We start from the raw sequence: 21,429 nt of genomic DNA on the forward strand, positions 1-21,429 counted from the left end.
ATGAAGGTGGGGTGGGGGGAGAAGCACATAAGGTCCTTAGTATATCTGTCCATAACCCCTACCCATCGCTGTCATAAAGAGAAGATAATTTGGCACATGGAAAAATAAAGGAAAATGCATATATCTACAACATGAACTTCCATTCTGAGACTTCTTTTCCATTTCAAAGTTGCCTCTGTTGTTCATTTTAACACAATTTCACAAAACATTTTTGGGAGGAAGACTCAGTATGATCCACAAACCTGAAGAAGTGGTATAACTACTTTCTTGGACATGCCCCTTTCCACCACTGTGGTCTATTCATCAGCGAAAAGCCAGGCTCCTCTCAATGTCTATTACAACCTCTCTGTTGTCCAGGTAAGCTGTACCAAGTGAATGAAATATGGCAGCCATCTCTCCCATATCTAATACAGAGCCCTAAGGAGCAAGACCTAATCACAAGGCATTCATGGGCCCACCATAATCTGCCTTCACACTACTTGTGTTATTTCCTTTTCTCTTATGCTGCACGCTTGAATCATAGTGCACTAGTCCCGTGCAAAAGTCTTCTACCTTTCTACCTCTGTGCCTTTGGGGTTTTTTTAATCCTTACCCAAGGATATGTTTATTGATTTTAGAGAGAAAGGAAGAGAGGGGGAAAAAGAGAGAGAAACACTGATTAGCTGCCTCCTACACAAGCCCCAACTGAGGATTGAACCCACAACCTTTTGATCTGTGGGACGATGCTCCAACCAGCTGAACCACTCAGCCAGGACCCATTCCTCTGTCTTTTTACACCTGGCTTCCTTAGTCTGGAATGCACTTCTCTCTGATGGCTGATGTTCTGTTTAAGTTCAGTTCAGATGCTACTGTCTTTGTAAAGACTTCCTCAAGCAGCCCAGTAAGAAATAAATGTATCTTTCCTGCTATGTTCAGCAATGTTACACTTCATCTGTGGCTTCAGTATCAGGGTACACTTGACAGTTATTTGTGTTTGTGATATGTATACACACACACACACACACGACACATTCCTTGCTGACAAGAACGACAATGAACTCATATTTACATCTGCTCAGCACAATGCCTTACTCACAGTTAGCATGAAAAAGAAATGAACTAAACAATACAGGATGATTATAACCTGACACATGTCCTTCTAGCATTCTTAAGACCTAATGAAAATGCCAGTCAACAGTGACCCCCAATTTGCTTTACATCCCATGGGACAATTTTAGAATACCCAGCTTTCCACTATGTTCAAAATCACAGCTTGCAAAGGTAGTGACATTCTAAAAGAAGCCAGCTCATGTAAGTGGGGACTCAAAAAAACCCGGAATTACCTCTAGAGGGTGGACCCCTTGAGGTACAGGCTTTCCCACTAGGTGAGTGTCTCAGGAACCCATCTCTATCAGTGCACCAGCTGGTGTTGCTGTGAGATGCTGCGCTTGGTTTCAGTGAATTTTTTTTGGAGACTCTTTCAACACATTTGCCCATTTCATGCTGGTGGTTTGTGAATGCACCTGCCCATGTGATTTATGAAACACACTGAGTGTTCAGTAGTTTTTGAGCAAAAATGCTATGACCCCCATGCCCTACCCTCCCTATTTACCCAATTTCGCTTCAAGTGACTGCTTTTTTTTGTTCCCCCAGATGAAAAAAATCCTCAAAGGGACATTTTGCTGATGTGGGAGAGGTGAAAATAAGAAACAGCAAAAGCATTAAAAGGCATCAAATTAGACAAATTCAAAAACTGTTTTGAGCAGTGGAAAAAAATGTCTCAATAGGTGTATTGTGTCAAATGAAGAGTAGTTTGAAGGTGAATGAAGTTTAAACCTGTAAGAATACACAATTTTTAATAAATAAATTCCATTTTGGGGGTATACCCCCTCATATAAAAGAATAAACTTTTAAAATACTAATACAGCCCTGGCTGGTGTAGCTCAGTGGATTGAGCGCGAACTATGAACCAAAGGGTCTCTGGTTCAACTCCCAGTCAGGGCACATGCCTGGGTTGTGGGCCAGGTCCCCAGTGAAGGACAAGTGAGAGGCAACCACACATTGATGTTTCTCTCCCTCTTTCTTCTTCCCTTCCACTCTTTATATCTTAAAAAAATACTAGTCCAGTATAGTCCATACAGAGATTAAATCAGTTCTAGTCTGTTGAGTTGTAAATGTGAAAGAAAATGTCATCAGTATTTGTGTTTTACATCATTAAATGAAAAAATAAAAGTACTTCTGTATTCCTCAATAAAAATGAAAGCATCAAGGATTTGGATATGGATGAGCATTGACAGTGGAGGAATCACTTCTAAATCTAAATCCTAGAGTTCAAGAAAAGATCCAGAAGGAATAGTAAAATTCTATGTCAAGTTTAAAGTGAACACTTTGGCATGAGATTAGGAGTTCTTTGATGCTAGGAGTCAGAAAAAACAAAAAAGGCCCAGGTGCGGGGATTTATAGTGAGAAAGATTCTGATTAGAAAGTTGAGCCCTGACTGGTGTGGCTCAGCTCATTGGGCGTAATGCCCCAAAGTGAAAGGCTGCTGCTGGTTCCATTCCCAGTCAGGGAACCGATCTGGGTTGTGGGCCTGGTCCCCAGCCAGGGTGCATTCGAGAGGCAACTGATCGATTTTTCTCTCTCACATCTCCCTCTCTTTCTTCCTTCCTTCCACTCTCTCTAATTAATTATTACTTAACATTTTATTTCATTTATTTTCCTCCTCCCATGTAATTATTTATTATTATTATTTCAACAGAACCAGAAAGAGCTGTTTAATCTCCACCTTCAGGCAAATTGTTCAGGTAGTAGCAATTACCACCAGAACTGGGAGCAAAGCCACCAAAAATGTGGAAAAACAGGGAGGCAGTGCCACGGCTCAGCTCTCCAGACCAAGCCCGGGGCCTGACAGTCCCCAGCGTGGAAAACAGGAGTTGGGCCTTCCTCACTTCAAAGGTCCTGCCACCCACACCCTGGCCACCCACTAATGTGACACTTCTTGTATGACAACCAAAAGTTTACAAATCCTTTCAGAAGCTTCCTCTCCACCTCTAATCCCCAAAACAGGGATCATCTGCTCCATTCTACAGATACAGAAACTGAGGCACAAAGAGGAACACAAAGCCAGACCCATGTATCCCTCTGGAAAGTCTTAGAACTTCTGTTGAGAAAGGTGTCTCCTCCCTGAGAGGAGGAGAATAATAAGGAACCGGGAAAGGCTCTGAGCCTGGGTCCTCTGGCCCAGCTGCCTCCAGGGTCTCAACCTGGCTGCTGCCTGTGCTTCTTCCCAGTCCACAAGCAGCATCAGGAGGCCCAGGCATACTTCCAGCCCCAGCTCACATGTGATGCAACTCCAGTTAGGGGCAGCCTGTTGCTCCCAACAAGAGGGAAAATTCACTTGTGCTAAAAAGGCCATTCACCCTCGCCCTGCCATAATTAATGAATTATTTTTAAGAACAGTGAAATGTTATGGCACTGTCCATGTTGTGGTCCTTTTTTGGGCTGCTGCCCCTGGCCCTGGCCAGGATCCCAAAGGGCTTGTCCGCACGGTTGAAATTCACCACACGACAAACCTGACTGGTTGAATGTTGGGTTGACCTTGGGCACCCCTGTCTTTTTATGGACTGATCTCATCAACATAATGAAGTTGTTTGGGCGTACTCGTAAATGACAGAACATCTGTTTAGGATGAACCTTTTCCTAGTAAAGTACTTGCTGACTAGACAAGTTATACAACCCAGTGTCTCAAATGTCATCATTACTTATGGATTATCTGGATTTAATTGAGTTGCACTATTTTCATATACTGGTACAATTCAAGATTAGTCAGTTTCAGTACTTAACAATCACACCACATAAGCACCAGTTGGCTGAACCTTTGTTATGTTGCACAGAAAATACTGAGGCTCATTTCCCTAAACTACAGACTCAGTTGCTTGATGCAACAGGAATGAATCTCAAAAAGAGACTACTCAGAGATAATGTAAGTCATCTGTAGGGAGTTAAAAGCTCTCTGCAACATCCCAAACCAGGGTAAAAATGATGATGTTAGGGAAAGTTCTGTCTGATATCCAGTTGGACACCACATTCCCAACTGCACAGGGGCTGTGTCTGTCTCCATAGAATGCTCACCAGCCAACACTCTATAGGTGACTCAGTAAATATAAAATAAACCCACAACAAATGTTTAGTGATCCACCATATCTTTCCCTATTTACGTCCTTAATTTCTGCTGTGGCATACTAAAAATACTTGGCTCTGGAAATTAAGCAGTCTCCTTTTTTTGGATACCATGAAAAAGGATAAAACATTTCAGAATACAGAATTCTATTTGGAAGAAGATCTGATATATTCCAAAGAAATTTAAATTAAAGTCAGATTTTTGTCTAGAGAAGGAGGCTATCAATCACTTTAGGAAATACTGAGCAAATACTAAGTGCCCGCATCTAGTATTTCTCACAAAATAGGAACCTGGCCATATAGAAGTACATGGATTTTTATTGTCTTCTGGTTCTTCTGAGTCCCAGAAATAGACAGACAGATAGACAAGACTAAAGCACAGAATAAAAAACCCAAAAAGGCTATTATATGAAAGATGCTGACATGCTTCACAGTTCCACAAGAGAGCTTCAATGCCTTCTGTTGAGTTCGAACTCTGGCTTTATTGAAAGCTTTTCTTTCCCTCCTTGACATGCAAGGTAACAGGATGTCAAGGGAAAAAGAGAATCCTGAAAAAACGTTAAAAAATTCTAGATAGGAATAACCCGCAACACTTTGCAAATAAAGAAGCAAGGCAAGGATCAAGGTAATTTTTTTTAAAGAAAAAGTTAAGGGAAAGCAGCTATACAGAGGGCTGTTCTATAACATGATCCTTAGGGTTCATGCACCAGATCATGTTTTAAAGCCAAAATGGTTCTAGCGAATGTTTATAGATTCTATTATGAAAGTGACTGAAAAACCCAAAATACTCTTTGAAAAGTTAAAAAATGTAGACCTAGCTCTGGCCATCTAGCTCAGTTGGCTGGAGTACCATTCCATACACGAAAAGGCTGCAGGTTCAGTCCCCAGTCGGGATGCACACAGGATTTAACCAATTAATTTTTCCCTCTCACATCGATGTTTCTCTTTCTCTCTCTCCTCCCTTTCCCTCTCTCTAAAATCAATAAACATATCTTTGGGATAAAAAAAAAAAACAACAGACGTAATCCTGGACTGTCCTAAGATCCATAATATATTTACATTTCAATAAATGATCAGACATATATTAAACATTGTGGGCATTGTAATTCTGTGCCTACAAAATAAATTTCATTTGCAGACTAACCTCTTAGAATATAGAATGTGGTTGATTTAGGTAAATAATATTAAATAACTAGACAAAAAAATTAGGGAATTTTATGTTAAAGGAGACAGTATTAAGGAACTTAGGCAACAGTTTCATTTTAGTTTTTGAGTAAAACATACAAACTGCAACATTTTTTGGCACCAGCATCCTAGATGCATGTTATACATATGGCTAAAGAATGTTAGCAGTTATGAAATTCAGGCTTTGAATTTGCTTTTCCCCAATTCAGAATTCCCCATAGAGAGATGCAACTACATTTACAGAAGGTTTTCAAGTTGCCTTGTTTGTGAAGTCAACCCACAAAAAGTTCAACCCTTCCCCCTTCAAAAAAAAACCCTGCTGGATTAGAGATAGGAAGCGACCATGGTGGGTAAGGTTTATAGCATTCATTCTGAACAAAATACATTCATTCTTTGATTTACTTATTTTAGTAGTATTTATAAGTACCTAGAAGTGTGCAATATACAAGATACGGAAGATGCAGAATTGTATCAAACTTATGCCACCCACTCACCTTCACCTACCAGAATTACCTTAAAAGAAAGAACATCCCTCCCTTACAAAATCCTTAACATATTGCTTTTTCTGTAAGTATTAGCAGTGTAAGATCAGTACTTCATCTATACTTGCCTAACTGTTTAGGACAGGGCAAGTACACTTTATCTAAAAAGAGCCCCACTGAGGGAAAGTTAACTCACTGTTTTGGCTAGTGGCATCATCTGTTTAGACCAGAACATTAAAGATGTAGGTAGTCCTTTTATTTTAAATTATTGCTGTTAGGACCTCTGACACAAGTCAAGATTTACATCAAACTCAATGGCTTAAATCACCTAATAGCAACTTGCAGTCACTTATAAGCATTCTTCATCATTTAGAAATAGGTACCCTACTTATAATACAAACCGGAAAGTGTGGCCTGTTAACAGCATTCTGGAGCTAAACACCATATTAAACATAAAACGTAGTGATTAAACTGACCTCAAATATCATTTGTCTCTTATTTAAAAAAACCTTCCTAGATAATTTAAAAAGAGCTTGCCACCTAATTCCAATATTCACTGGAAAATTCAACAAGCCAGCCCTGGCTTCCAAAGAACCTAAAAATTCTTCCTTCTTACTACCCTTCATTCCTTTTGTACTGGTATGATCTCTATTCCTTTATTCCTAGAAAGGGATAATCACAGTTCACTTTCCACTTATTATCAACTACTACCTGGAGTAGCAGAGCTAGAACAGAAAGCCTTAGATACATAAAATCCATGGAAAAACATGAGAATATCTATACACTACTGACAGTACTTTAGACTCTAGACAAGTAGCTTTCCAACATCCTTTTCCAAAACCGGATGTTGGAAAGCTTTTTAAAAGATTTTTCTGTTTTTCAAGATTTTATTTACTTATTTTTAGAGAGAGGGGAAGGAAGGAAGAAAGAGAGGGAGAGAAACACTGCTCGACTGCCTGTTGCACACACTCCAACTGGAGACAGGGCCCGAAACCCACGCCTGTGACCTGACTAGAAATGGAATCGGTGACCTTTCGTTTCAGAGAAGGATGTCCAACCAGCTGACCCACACCAGTCAGGGCCCAACATTTTTTTTTTAAAGATTTTATTTATTTATTTTTATAGGGGAAGGGAAGGAGAGAGGGAGAGAAACATCAATGTATGGTTGCCTCTCATGCATCCCCTGTTGGGAACTGACCTGCAACCCAGGCATGTGCCCTGACTGGGAATCGAACCGCGATACTCTGGTTCGCAGGCCCACACTCAATCCACTGAGCTGCAACAGCCAGGGCTCAACATTCTTTCACTAAAGATTTACTCTAGTGGTTTGTGATTATTTGTCCTCAATTTCACTTTCTTGTTTCAATGTCCAAGAACAACAAAGTAACAACAAAGCAACCCTCAAGTAACAACAAAGCAACCACTCAGACAACAAGAAAGCAGAGAGAATATACAGTAACACACAGCTATATCTATCACCATAATACAGTGGTTGTCAACTTCGGTCACATATCAGAATTACCTTATGAGCTTTTAAATATCCTCATGCCCAGTAAACAAACAAATATCCTGATGCCTAGCCACCTCCCCCATATTATAATAAGAAATCTCTGGGGATGGAACCTGACACCAGTATTTGTTAAAGGTTCCCCAAGAGATTGCAGTATGTAGTCAAGTTGAGAACCACTGGATTAACTCAGGATGAATAGTCACTTTCTGGTTTTTCATGCAGAGAAGTAATCCCAAATCTTGTTTACTATATACAATATCAGAGGAGTTTTCAAGAAATTCCTAAGCTCTGATCTACTTAAAATTAGGGAATTTCTTCCCTAGTGAAGGAAGTAAGGAGTGTTCTATGTCACTGGTGTATCAAGGAGGCAGAAATCCTTTGCATACTCTTACACTTGCCAGAAGCTACTTCTCCTCCTTTACAGACAGTAAAATCACAAAGATGTTCGGAGTTCTCATTAAGCAGGACTGGTATCAATCAGAGACATCTGATTCCTACAAGTTAAATGTCAAGGTGTTCTAGGTCCCCAAGGTTCCTTCTCCTACCTCCAGTAGGTCTATCATCCTGGTCATCTGGGAGTAGATAAGGACCCTATGTCCTTGAGACTTGAGACGAGTCAGCAGGACATCAAGGGCATACAGCTTTCCACTGTCAGTGATGAGGCTCTCCTTGCCTAGGGAGAAGAAAAGGGGGGGAGGGGGAAACTGTATTTAATGGAAGCAGCAAAATCACTCACTGCAAAGCTGTATGCAGCCAAAATTACTACAACCAGGATGCTTGTCATCATGAGAGCAAGAAAGTACTCTAGAGAAGAATGCAAAGCACTACTAAATCACGATCCAATAGTGCTCTGAGAAGAAATATCCTGAAAGAGGGAGGTGTAGGTTCCTTCCCAACTGACAGTTCCTAATCAGACAGAGGCATCTGAAAACTTCCCTGCCTTAATCCTTACTTACGGAAGAACAGCAGGTACACATAGACACCTGAAAGTGATGTCCACGTCACGTCTGCTGTAAGTGACCTGAGAAACCTGTTGGTTTTTTGTCCATAATATCTCTAGATATTTGTTTCTGCTAGTTCTGTGGCTGAATGGTTTACCTTCTGGAAGCATGACAATGTAAAGAAACAAGGCCTGCTCTTGGCAGCCCCTGGAGACACTCAAACACCAAGAAATGAAAATAAACGTACCCTCTTCTGCCTTAAAAACAAACAAACAAAAAAACAACCAAACTCCCTCTTCCTGGATGATTTCAAATAGGTTGGCTGTTAAAGGTCATTATCCTAAGCTGTAATTCAATAAAGACACTATAGGGCTTGTTCAGCTTTTTAGAAAGATTGGCTTTGGGTTTCTGTGAAATGGAAGCTGCTTTCACTCACTAATGTGCTGTCGCCTTCCTCTTCCCATTTAAAAAAAAAAAAAAATCGTTTCAACCAAAGATCTTTAAAGAATACTTAACTCACAAATTTTCATCTTATCCATTCAGTATCATTCGACTCCCATCACATTTCAGGAAGTAGAGTTTCCTGTTTGCAGACTGATCCATAAACATGCCTTGAACAATTGTTGTTATTAAGAAGGGAAGAGAGGAGGTTTAAGGGGCTGGGAGATTTAAGGGTGTATGTCGAAGTGACTAGGGAACACAAAAAGGGAGAGGGAAAGGCTAAAGATATTACACAGACAACTAACCACTAAAAGTAAGAAAGAAACCTGTTAAGAAAAACATACTGCCTATCTTTTGTTTCTTGTTTGAACCTGTGTTTTTTGCTCAGACTGCAGAGCAATCCAGGAGTTCTCAACGGTCGTTTCTCAGTTCTTGCCACTATTTGCCCAGTGCACAATTATTGTATAAACCGAACAAGGACGGATGTGCTGACAGTACCATAACAAATCATCAACCACTCTGTTTTGCTACAAAGCCATGGGTCCTGGATGTTTACTCCTCTGCACTGCAGCCTGCCTTTTCCCACCTTCGGAACGCTGCCAGGCCACATCTCTCCCTCCACCACCCCTCCCTGACGCCGTAGCACACACCTTTGTTCAGCTTCTTTGTTTGGTCCTGTTTAGATTATTGAAATGCTCTTCTTTTTTGTTGGTCTCCTTACCAACACAATCAAATGACTGCAGCTGGGACAGAAGTGATTGCTAAGCCCCCTGTCTGGCACCAGACACAAGGAGGACTGTATAAATTCCAAGTCTGATGAGGCAGCAATGCTTTCATAGCAACTTCAAGGTTTTCTTCTTGTCACAATTACCCTTCTCCTTTAGTTGGATTCCCTAGGGTCCCTCAATTTTGATAGTGCTTAAATAATCCCTACAGAGCTACCAATCAATTTTAAACAGTATGTTTCTTTCTTTTCTCATTAAAAGAACAGCAAGGTTAAAAAAATTAAAAGCCCATATACTTTTCAGTCATTGAGCAGGACTAAGCTAACCACATCAGATTTTTGCAGCCTGTTTATTTTCTCTCTCCATTCACATATACTCCCTCAACACAAATATTTAAGCATACACAAATCTGTCTTGTGTCTGAATTTTGAGAAGCTTCAATTCATCTTAAAATCATGACTCAATGGTTTTCACACATTCCTGCTTCCCACATCTACTTTATTTTGACAAATCAGAAAGAACTGATCCTAGTATTCGGAAAGCTCAGAGATGATGATGTGCATATAGGCTTAAGTGAAAAGAACTTTCATGCACTTGAGAGAAAAAGCAGAAGTGGTCCCTGTTGTTAGCCTGTTAGGTGGGGGAGGTGAAAGTGGATGGACTGGGTATCTTCAGAATGCACTGAAGGAAAAGGCCTAAGAAGAAATGTCAGCAATGTCCTTAAAACCCTTAAGTAATGAACGATTATTTCTGTTTCTCTGGTGAGCATGCTAGACAGAGGAAGTCAGCTTCCAGAATTTGTTCTCAGAAAGATATGCAGAAAAATTGGTTTCTTTCTCTATACACACTGGTTTCTTCTGGGTCTGGCATCCATGACCCAGTTTTTCAGAAGCTACCAAAGCTGCACTGGACAAAGAGTATAACCTATTGCTAAGCAGGGCGCAGAGCCAAGAAGAGCACCATTTCCTAGAAATTAGGCTGATTCTGCCAAGTCAAATCTGTGACCAGTCCCTTCTTTAAAACAGGAGCTCAAAAAAAAGGTTGAAATGAACAGATCTACTTTCTTACAATCTTTCCTACAATTTTGTGGTAGAATCTTACAAGTATTTTTCACTCACAGGTTCTTACTGACCACAGTGTAAGGTCCTGCTCAGAGATGAAATGTATCCTACAGCAGTATAATCAGAGTAACACTGAATAATATCTCCTCTATACCAAGGAGGGGAGACTAGACTTTAGAAGGCATTGTAGATCCTTCTTCCAGTGAAACACGGCGACACATTCAATGTTTGAAATCCAGATTTTCATTAATCTCTCAAGAAATTTAATGGAACCAAACCTTCCCAGGGACACAGAAAATGTAAAAGTACAGAAAAAAAGATAAAATATAGGTTCCAGTGCCCTCCCTGCCCTGCCCCAGCCAGTCTACAGAGCACAATAGGGTCAGTGAGGAGCTGGTTGGTTCTCACAGTAAACAGCGAGTGAGGCTGGTGCTTTTTATCGATGCGAAAAGAACTCAGACACTTCCTGCTATTTAAACAAGGTCCATTTTTCTTTCAAAGAACAGGAAAAGCCACAAGAGATTCCCACAGCGCCAGCAATAAGCCTTCTACTCCTGTACTGGGAACTAAGCAGCCAGAATGAAGAAGGGAGAAACAATAAATAAGGTGTTGTTTTGCTTCTTTCTATACCTGTGTTCATCTTCTGCCTGGGATTCTGTGGTTTCCATACCACGCTATCCCTCTATTCCCACCAGAATTCAGACATTCTTTACACTCTGGGTTTCCACTTATTTTCCACCACTACACCTTCACACATCACTTTTACATGTTCTAAGTAAGCTATGAGGCCATTTACAATACTGTTCTCATATACCCAAAATGCTATCTTCTAGTTCAAAGTGTCCTCAACGCTACTACAGCAGATTGACCCCAAGTTTCCTGACACCTGACAAAGTTAACATTAAAATGGAAAAACCAGGCCTTAAACCCTGAATCCAGTTATCTCTTAGAAACCAGATTCTCTCTTTTGAATACTTACCTCTTGTTTACTTCCCACACATGCTAGTAAGATGAATACAACCAAAGTATTAGAGAATGTGGACAACCAAAACTTACATGGCAGCTCTAAGCTGCTGCTCCAGTTTGCCATGTGTAAGCAAAGAACATGAGCTTATGAACCCTGTGCTCAATTTCCTTAAAAGTAGTCTCAATGCTTTGATTGGTGTGGCTCAGTGGACTGAATGCTGGCCTGTGAACCAAAAGGTCGCTGATTCAATTCCCAGTCACAGCACGTGCCTGGGTTTTGGGCCAGGTCCCCAGTCAGGAGAGTATGAGAGGCAACTGATCGATGTATCTCTCTCATATCCATGTTTCTCTCCCTCTCTCCTTCCCTTCCCCTCTCTCTCTAAAAAATAAATAAATAAAATCTTTAAAAAAAAAAAGTAGTTTCACTAAAGCAAAGATGAAAATCTAGTTCCCTTCCAACCCACGTCCATGACCCCAGAGGTCTGGGAATCTGCTAGCATTTTGGCACAAACCACACCGTTTTCCTTCTGGTTATCATTCAGATCTCTAGTGCTTTGTGTAGGACACTATTTATGCTACTTGGGCTAGGCTTTCTGTGAGTGACGACATTCTCATTCATCCCAGTGGTAATGTCACAAGACAACTACTCACTTGACCTGGAGTCTGTCCTACCTCGTTTATTTCTACCTCCTCCCCTTTTTGTAACAGTGGCATTCCTTTCTCATCTGTACGCTTATCAAAAAGAGAGTATTTAAGCACAAATCTAAAACACATTTCTCTCTACTCAAGTCACAAAGTACTTAAATACACTTATCTATAAGTTACTAAGGGCAGAAGAGGAAATAGAAACCTCAAAACTTTGAATTCCAAATATCTAAAACCACCATGTGGAACATCTCCCTGGTTTTCCCTTTGCCAAAGCTGGAAACGTATTTCAAGAGGACAGAGGACTCACCTGGAATCCTGATGAAAGACCAGCCATTCTGAGGCATAATGCTCCACAGTCCTCCAGCTGGCTCCGGGAAGAACTGGGATTGTCGATTTAGCCAGTCTGCTGCCAGTTCAGGGGCCCCGTTCAACAAACACTGCTTGGCTGCCAGACTCCCTCCTTCCTTAAGCACTCGCCGCTCATACTCTGCACTTCGGTCATTGCAGTAGGAATCCAATGGCACTGCGGTGACCTGCAGTCAGAGTCAAATGAGATGATTCTTTCTTTCACATTTTCCACACCCACTAAGTCTTTTGGGAACCTCAACTTTGAAATAAGACTAATGTGGACAATTCTTTGGCTAGTAGTTTACCTTCCCTGTTCTAACAAACTAACCTCTCCCTAATAACTGATTTAGTGAGAGCCTTCCCAGGTAAAAAGCCAACCTATTATAATATGAACCTATGACAAATCTAAAGAGTACTGTGAATTTACAGATAAACCGGGACACCAGGTCAGAAATCATATATATATAGGCTTTGAACCTTCCATCGCTGCTGGATGTTGCTTTTGGCAAAGTTATATTTGCCATACATAAGTTGGTGAGGCCAAAAAGGGAATTGGAGCTAGTTTAGTCATCATTAAGAACTATAGAGTATTGGCTTGGTGTATTTGAAGTTATCTTTAATGATTTTGTGGCAAAGCTCCCATATTTATCAACACTTCTTTCTCCTTTTCTCTAACTGGGCTGCTGACTGACAAACCTTTCAGAAAATAAGAGAATCTTTCTTTCAAGCCATAAGCTGATGGAAGGGGTGGGGGAACAACTGCCAGAAGTAGTAGATTCATTTCTTGGTTAGGGGAGAGGCTACACACATCTTACCTCACCACTAGTTGCAGCAGCACTCAAATGCTGCCCCCCTATAGAACAGCAGGCTCCTTTCCATTCAGAAACCTAGATTTTATCCTTCTTTAGCTATCTCTGGTCTATTCCCATTCTAATAAGCAGCTGTGTATTCAGATGGGAGGAGCCAACAGAACTAGGTTTAACAAGCACCCCAGCATCTTAGACTGAGCCTTGAAAATGCTGCCATGGATACATAAACAGTCAGCTAGCTTACTATGGAGCTGCAAGGTACCTCTGCTGGGGACCAGAGGATACCAACACCAGAGAAAGAGCATCATTTACTAATAACCACAGACTATGTATACTACTCGGATCGCAGAGGAAGCTGATCTGAATTGGCTAGGGTATAGTGCCATCTATCGTCCAGATGGCAAAACTACAGAGAGAAACAGCAAGCTGGGCCCCTAGAGCTCCAAAACCCAGACAGGCTCACACAGAAATTGGTTTAACCAGACTGTACTAGTAGAAGGTTCTGGTAATCTCATATCTCCTCTACTCTCTCCAAAAGAAGTTTGTCCTCTTGTTTCCCAGTTATTAATTTTTCCCACTGAAAGTTGAGCATAGGCAAATAAACACAGAAATGCAAAGCAGGTGGATAAAAATTTGGTCTCTATCTGCTCTGGTTTGTTCTGGCAGTGGCCCAGCAGATACTGAATCAGAGTAGACACCTACCATCTAGGGCAGGGGTCCCTAACCTTTTTGGCACCGGGGACTGGTTTTGTGGAAGACTATTTTTCCACCGACAGGTGCAGGGGTGGAGGGAGAGAAAGGAGGTGGAGCCCAGATGGTAATGCAAATGAAGCTTCACTTGCTTGCTTGACACTCACTTCCTGCTTTGTGGTCCAGTTCCTAACAGGCCGTGCGTGGGCTGGGGATCCCTGATCTAGGGTGTAAGTCCCAGAACCTCACAAATGACTACTGCTAATTCCATAAAAATGGTTAAGGAAACAGCAGTCTGGACTACAGAAGTAGTACCAATTCTATATATCTCAAATAACACACACACTCTTGGATGAGTAGAGCATAATCTGCGAGAGACTAATACTGGCCACTTTACAAAGATAAATCCTTTGTGGGTTTTATTTTATTTTTTTTGTAGAGCAGCAGAACTTATATTGGAATTATACATAAAGACTTTAGCCCTGGCTGGTGTAGCTCAGTGGACTGAGCACGGGCCTGTGAAGCAAAGGGTCGCTGGTTCGATTCCCAGTCAGGGCACATGCTTGGGTTGCAGGTCAGGTCCCAAAAAAGGGGACACATGAGAGGGAACCACACATTGACGTTTCTCTCCCTCTCTTTCCCCTTCCCTTCCCCTCTCTCTAAAAATAAATAAATAAGATATTTAAAAAAAAAGAAAGACTTTGGGCCCACAGTCTCAAGATGAAAAATTTAAAGGTAGAAACAGCCTGAAGGAATAGGGTAAACAGTGATGCAGAGGAGAATGTTTCCCTTGCTTGGGACTCAGTTCTAGAAAGTTTTAGTAGTTTAAAAACAAACCAAATTTTTCCAGGTGTAAACTTTAACCTATTTTCCAATTTCCATTTTGCTGATATCCTTCCAAGTTCAGGACTGAAACTGGGAGGATTGCAAGGCACAGTTCTTAGTGAAATATTTTTTAATGTTTTGATAAGCTTCTTTGGCAGGAGTCCTGGATCAAGATATATGCAGAATCATAGAAAGTCATGTTGTAAATACGTAAGCAGCAAACTCATGGGGCCCTGAAGGGGACAAACAAGTCCATTTCTACTTAAATCCTACTTTCCAAGTCCGCTCTATCCTAGACGGCATCCACCCAAGTGGCCTTCCTGATTGCTCAGAAACAGGGAGAGATGAAGCATGACCCACCATTTTCTCCTCCCCGCGAACTGAAATGTACCCTCCCATCAGCCACATAAGCTAACCTGTTTCTTGCTTCATTAACTTTCCAAACTATGGTATCTTCAGAGGCTGCCTCCACAAGCATTGAGAGCGTCCTTCCTGAGGACATGTGCATTCCTGCTCTAACTCTAGGAAGCGTGACCGCTCCAAGCGCTACATTTTTTCTAAGATGGATTCCAGGGTCTTAGTTTATGACCCCTGCTGAATTATTTCTCAGCTAATGAGAAAAGAGCTGCCACAATTTCTTCCTTAATGGCACAGTTCTTCCTGAACTGACCCTAAAGTTTTCACAGCATGTGCCAGGAAAATTAATTTGTCTCAACTCAAGGCCAAGGTTGAGGCCTCAAAAGGAAATCAGTTTCTTTCCATCAAGATGGGTGAGAAATCAATATAATTAAGGTATTTCATGAAATGTCGACTTATTCATATCCCAGGCCTGATCTGAAAGATTAAGAATTTGTGTATATGCACATAAAATATTCACATGTTTAAAACTCTTTTTCTTGTCCTCAAAACCATCATGTAATTACTCCCATTTTCAGGTCTGGCACATGTTACATGAAGAAACCCTACAAATAAGTAACAGAGGAAAGGCCAAGTAGGGCGCTGGAAAGCAGCACTCCAGTCAAATGATAAAAGCTCTGTCCTACTCCCCGACTGCCACCACATCTTTCTACACTATGACAGTCTTCTTCGAGCTGCTGTTTATGGTTCTTTAGGGAAACAGCAGCACCGCACAAGACAGTTTAGACTTCTAGCTCCTCAGAAAACAATACTCTGAAGTACAGTTGGGGTGTCCATGTGCAAATATGTTTGGAGAGGGGGGCTGTTCTTCACAGTGGTTGGCTCTAGAGCTCGGGATGGTACAAATCAAAATTGTTATGTCCATCAATGCCATTACAGTTCAAGGAGTTCACTTTTCACTGGCTCTATAAAACACTGGAAATATAAGAAGTAAAAATACCCTGATATATTGCTCTAAAAATCCAGACTTCCTTTTATCAGGCCTTTTAGTATGGAGACTGAGAAGGAAACAAACCACACAATTATGAAGCCTCAACGCTACTTTCCATAGAAGCACTTGGTTTTAGATGTTTCTTAAAAAAGTGAGTTTCTCTGCATCAGCTTCAGCTTCAAAGACCAAGAATGCTTTGGAAGAATTGGAAACATGTAAAATCTAAATTCTGGACAGTCAATATAAATCAAATGAAGATGACAGTGGCAAGGGAATCACATTCATGCAACAGAGGACTAGCAGGAAGAAGTCTAGGAAGGCCAGAGTCAATGGGACTCAATGCCATCATCTCATTCTCATTCATCATCTTCCTTTGGACCCTCTGCCAATTCTGATCTTTGATAACTTAATAAAGTGAGGATACGAGGTGATATAAATAATGGTAGAAAAATATAACTAAGGAAGATTCAAAAGGCTCTACCTTCTTTAAATGGAACTAGGAAAACAGTCAACTTGCTAGGATAAGTGGAGAAAATAAACAAAAAACACACAGAAAGGTAAGAAATATCAGCCTCTTAAGAGTCTTCTGGTTAACTGAAAGTTGCCCCTTAAAGCAAAAGGAAACAAGATGGAAAAGACAGAAACTTGAACTTTGCTTGACCCACAGAGTCTGGCCACTTTTCTACTATGTCTCTCTTCCCATCATGTATTTCTTTGAGGGTGGCAGAAATTCTTCTGGCACTGATCAATAAGGACTTAAAAGAGATGTTAAGTAAAGTAAACCACCACAGCATGCCAAGGGCAACCCTGGCAATAATGCTGTCAACAATCACCAGGGTGCCCTGTTTTGATAAGCAGGGTATAGGAAGAACCCAACAACTGCCCACATTTGAAACTCTAATAGTAACTACCTCCTCCCATCTACAAATAAGACTACAACTGCTGAATGCGCAACAGTCACTTTTCAGGGGAAACATACTAGTGAACCACAGTCCAAGCAGAACTGCTGAGGAAAGTGAGGGAATACCAGACTAAGAAATTTCTTGATGACAGAGTGTCACATTTCCTTTTGTTATTTGGGGACTGTACTGAAGTGACAAGTCCAGATCAAATCTCCCTGCCAATCCAGCCCCCTCCTCTGAAAACCCCTCAAAAGCGTCAATGCAAGTGACAAATGATTCCCTCTCCTTTTCAAAGAGTCCCCTATCCGTGGACTCTTTGTTGGGTGTTAATCCACCTGACAGATGGCTTGCTGCCATGGTAGATTAGAGCCCCTGACTAAATGAGAGAAACTAAGGAGAGAGACAAGGTCAGAGAAAAAAAACCCCACTCCTACCTACCACACAATCATTCTCAAAGCAACACAGTCCACAGTGAGGAGTGCTGTCCTGGGTCAGCCAGGACCGTAGTGTGCATGCTCTTTCTAAATATTAAGGATTTGTATGTTTCTCAAGATCCAAATAACTTAAAACAGTTAAGAAATGGATCTCCTGAAATTAGTATTTTTAAAATACCATGTATTTTGTTTATTCCCTCCCATGGCACTTACTCGTGGACTGGCCACACATAAAAAAGATGGCAGCTCAGTGAGCAGGCAGCAGCGAAGTGAGGAGGTAGCTGATCTCCGCTGATGGATGACCTGGTCTGAGTAGCCACTCACTGCTTTACAGTGGCTGCTGAAAACCAGAAACTATAAAACAAAAAGTCAGATTAGTGCCATTGATAATTATGTTTAATGTAATCAAAACAGGGGAAATATCACATATTAAATAAACATCTAATTTAAAGACATTCTTCCTAGCAAATATTATTATTCTAATAAACACTATTTAGAACCCAACTTATACTGTAGACAAAATCCATACTAATTTCAAAATGTGGTTTTATATTAATGTACCCTAACCAAGCATCACTCCTACCTTTTTGTGGAAGAGATACTGTTAATTATAAATGGCAATAGCAAAACCTTCATTAGACAGAATACTATGTACAAGGTCTATCCAGAAAAAAGTCCAGCCATTAATACAATAAGTACAGTTTGTGTGATAATGATGTAACTTATCAGCCAAGGAGACTGGATAGGAATGTGGGTACCTGAACAATGAGGACTTCACTGTACTAGTCAGTGGGGGCGGTAGAAGCCACTGAGTGAGCGTGTGCACTGTGTGGCCATAACATTCAAAATGACTAAGCAAGTACAGCAATGAATCTGCATCAAATTTTGTGTTAAGTATGAACATTCCTCTGAAGAACCTATTCAGATGATTCAGAAGGTTGCAGCTATGGACAACAGGTGATTGGCAGTTTTATTACAACAACACACCATTCATGCATCATTTCTCCTGCAGAAGTTTTTTTTGTGAAATATCAAATCACCCAGGTGACTAGCCCCCGCCACAGCCCAGATTTGGTGCCCTGTGACTTCTGGCTTTTCCCAAAACTAAAATCACCTTTGAAAGGAAAGAGATTTCAGACCACTGATGAGATTCAGGAAAATACAATGGGGCAGCTGATAGCAACTGGAAGAACTGTGAGGTCCCAAGGTGCTACTTTAAAGGGGTCTGAGGTATCATTGTCCCATGAACAATGTTTCTTGTATCTTCTTCAATAAATATCTCTATTTTTCATAATACATGGCTGGATACTTTATAGAGAGTCCGGTGGTACGTATGTGGGGAGGAAGTTTGGTTCATTTGTTATATTCATGGATGCAAACTCATGTCTTCAGTAAAAAGCAATTACCAACAATATTTCTTCTAAGTTGTTCTTTAAGGCAAGTCTGTTTAGCTTCACATAGGTGTATTAACATAGTGCAGTGTAGTTCTAGCAAGGTTAGCTGTTTTATTTATACAGTGACATCAATACAAGCAGTCAGGAAGAGGAAACAGTATCTCTTTCATTCCTCTACCTGACCACCACTCAAAAAAAAAATTCTTCATTTACATTACTGTATCAAAAATACATTTTCAGGGGCGGGGGAGGCTGGGATGGGAGAAATAGACAAAAAAAAAACTGTACTTGAAAAATAACTAAATAAAATTAATAAAAAAAAAGTACCTCAAAAATACATTTTCAAAGACTCCACAGCTTATGTCAAAACTTCGGTTTTCAGCCATTCATATGAAATATTTAAAGCATGGAATATTAACATTCAAAGAATTTGTCAGTGGGATTATGGTGATCTATATCGCAGGTGCAGGTCTTTCTTCAGTATTAGACATTTTATTGTTGGATCTTCATTCATGATTATTTCTGTTTTACTGATTTCTTAAATAAGACAGTTTGATAAATAACCATGTAGAGGAAGATAATACACAATGTAGTCAAATTTATACATGTTGTAAAGTCAAAGAAACAAACTGCAAGATGAACAGTAATCAGCATCCTCTGCAGAAAAATAATAATTATAATTGTAGTACCAAAAACTTACAGTAACAAATATCTTCAAGGCTTCTTTATTCACTACATATCTTCTCCCAAAGTAAATGAGTCCCTGAGGATCATAATTTGAGAGAAGCTACCTCAAGCTGTCTTAACAGGACATGTGTATCATAATCTGCTTCCATGAAACAATCAGCATCTTCTAAATAATGGTCATGAACAAAATGAAAGGCTTTAACTGTTTTCAGTAGAGCTGAACTGTCTTCAGTGGTCTCTAAACACACTGTAGGCAAATCTTTATGACACTTCATGACAATGGTGGGTCCGTGTAGCTTTATCGTGCTTGACCTTTTTCTCTAGATATTGAGATGCTTGTTACTACCCACAAAAAAAACTTTAAGCTTCTGATAGAGTTTTTCAACATTATCTGTACTCATGTTTATACTGGTTAGTATCTATTGGGTTGGCGAAAAAGTCTGTTTAGTTTTTTCTGTAAAATAAAAGACACATTTTCATTTTCACCAATAACTTTGATTTGGATATTTTGAGTATGTCAGCTATCTCCTGTCACTGGCTTCTAGTGGGTAGAGCCCAGGGGTGCTACTAAACATCTTCCATAGCGTAAGATAGCTCCACAGAAAAACATTCTTTGGCCACAGTGTCAATAGTACCAAGAAACTTCGCAAACCACTTTTGACACATTCGATCAATCACAGGACTGTCTCCATACACTGCACAAATCTTTTTTTGTGTTTCTGTTGTGTTTTTACCTTTCTTGAAATAAAGCATAATATGCCAAATACATTGTATATCTTTTCCATCTTCGATATTAAAATGGCTGCACAAGAATTCACCAACTTTGATAAAAAAATTTTAAATGCACGCTAATATTACAGCTGTCACAATATAATCTAAAAAAATTGTTTCGAATCATGTTAAAGACAAGTAAGCACTACTAGAACCGTTGTATGGAAGAAACTAAACAAACTTTTTGGCCAATCCAGTAAATTGAAATCCATCCTTTTCTCTATGTATTTATGTCCATTACCATCCAGATGCCTGGTGTGAGGATGAGGATGAAGACTGTTAGACAGGGTGTCACCCAACTCTTCTAATACTGAATAGCAAGGAAACTTAAAAACTCTAGCAATGGTGCACAAATAAAAGTTTAAAAAGTAGCCAATTTTCTTGTTTTCTTAAACTACATTTCTGATTATCAGCAGTAGCTCCTCATGACCCTCCTGAGGGTAGAAAGAAGAGATGATATACGAGTCCAGCAACCACTGCTCATGACAGTACTAGCAGTAGTACAGGGCTGTGAGTTGGGACATACACTGGTGCTCAGGCCGAGATAGCAGCAGTAACCGACATAAAGACTATTAATTCTTTACTAACTTCTAAAGAAAAATAATTAAACCATCTGTTGGAAGTCTCTTCAAGCTACCCTCATTTTAGGTATTCTCAAATGGCAAAAACCAACAGAAGCCTTTTTAAAAAATTTTTCTTCTTTAAGATTTTATTTTTATTTATTTATTTATTTTATTACTATTTTTTAAAGATTTTATTTATTTTTAGAGAGAAGGGAAAGAAGAAAGAGAGGAGAGAAACATTGATGTGTGAGAAATACATCCACCGGTTGCCTCTCACATACCCACAACTGGCCACCCAGCCCACACACAACCCAGGCATATGTCCTGACCAGGAATTGAACTGGCAACCCTTCAGTTTGCAGACCAGCACTCAATCCACTGAGCCACACCAGTCAGGGCTTTATTTATTTTTAGAGAGAGGAGAAGGGAGGGAGAAAGAGAGAGAGAGTGTGTGTTCACTGACGTGTGAGAGAAACATCCATCGGCTGCCTCTCCCGTGTCCCCAGCCATGGACCTGGCCTACAACCCAGGCCTGTGCCCT

The 21,429-nt window shown here is 40.4% G+C and overlaps 1 protein-coding gene across 1 annotated transcript in view; it reads right to left on the bottom strand.

Annotated features, from left to right (window-relative positions):
• INO80 (INO80 complex ATPase subunit) overlaps nt 1-21,429 on the bottom strand; it is a 138,342-nt gene that overhangs the window by 27,543 nt on the left and 89,370 nt on the right. The window contains exons 25-27 of the mRNA XM_037161669.2: nt 17,687-17,827; nt 12,425-12,650; nt 7,881-8,008 (exon numbers count right to left, since the gene is read on the bottom strand). Of these exons, the coding sequence (XP_037017564.2) occupies nt 7,881-8,008; nt 12,425-12,650; nt 17,687-17,827 (495 nt within the window). The remainder of the gene's footprint in view (nt 1-7,880; nt 8,009-12,424; nt 12,651-17,686; nt 17,828-21,429) is intronic.

The sequence above is a fragment of the Artibeus jamaicensis genome, unplaced genomic scaffold (genome assembly GCF_021234435.1).
Source record: "Artibeus jamaicensis isolate MK-2021 breed Jamaican fruit bat unplaced genomic scaffold, CSHL_Jam_final contig_1132, whole genome shotgun sequence".
In the NCBI taxonomy this organism is placed as follows: domain Eukaryota; kingdom Metazoa; phylum Chordata; class Mammalia; order Chiroptera; family Phyllostomidae; genus Artibeus; species Artibeus jamaicensis.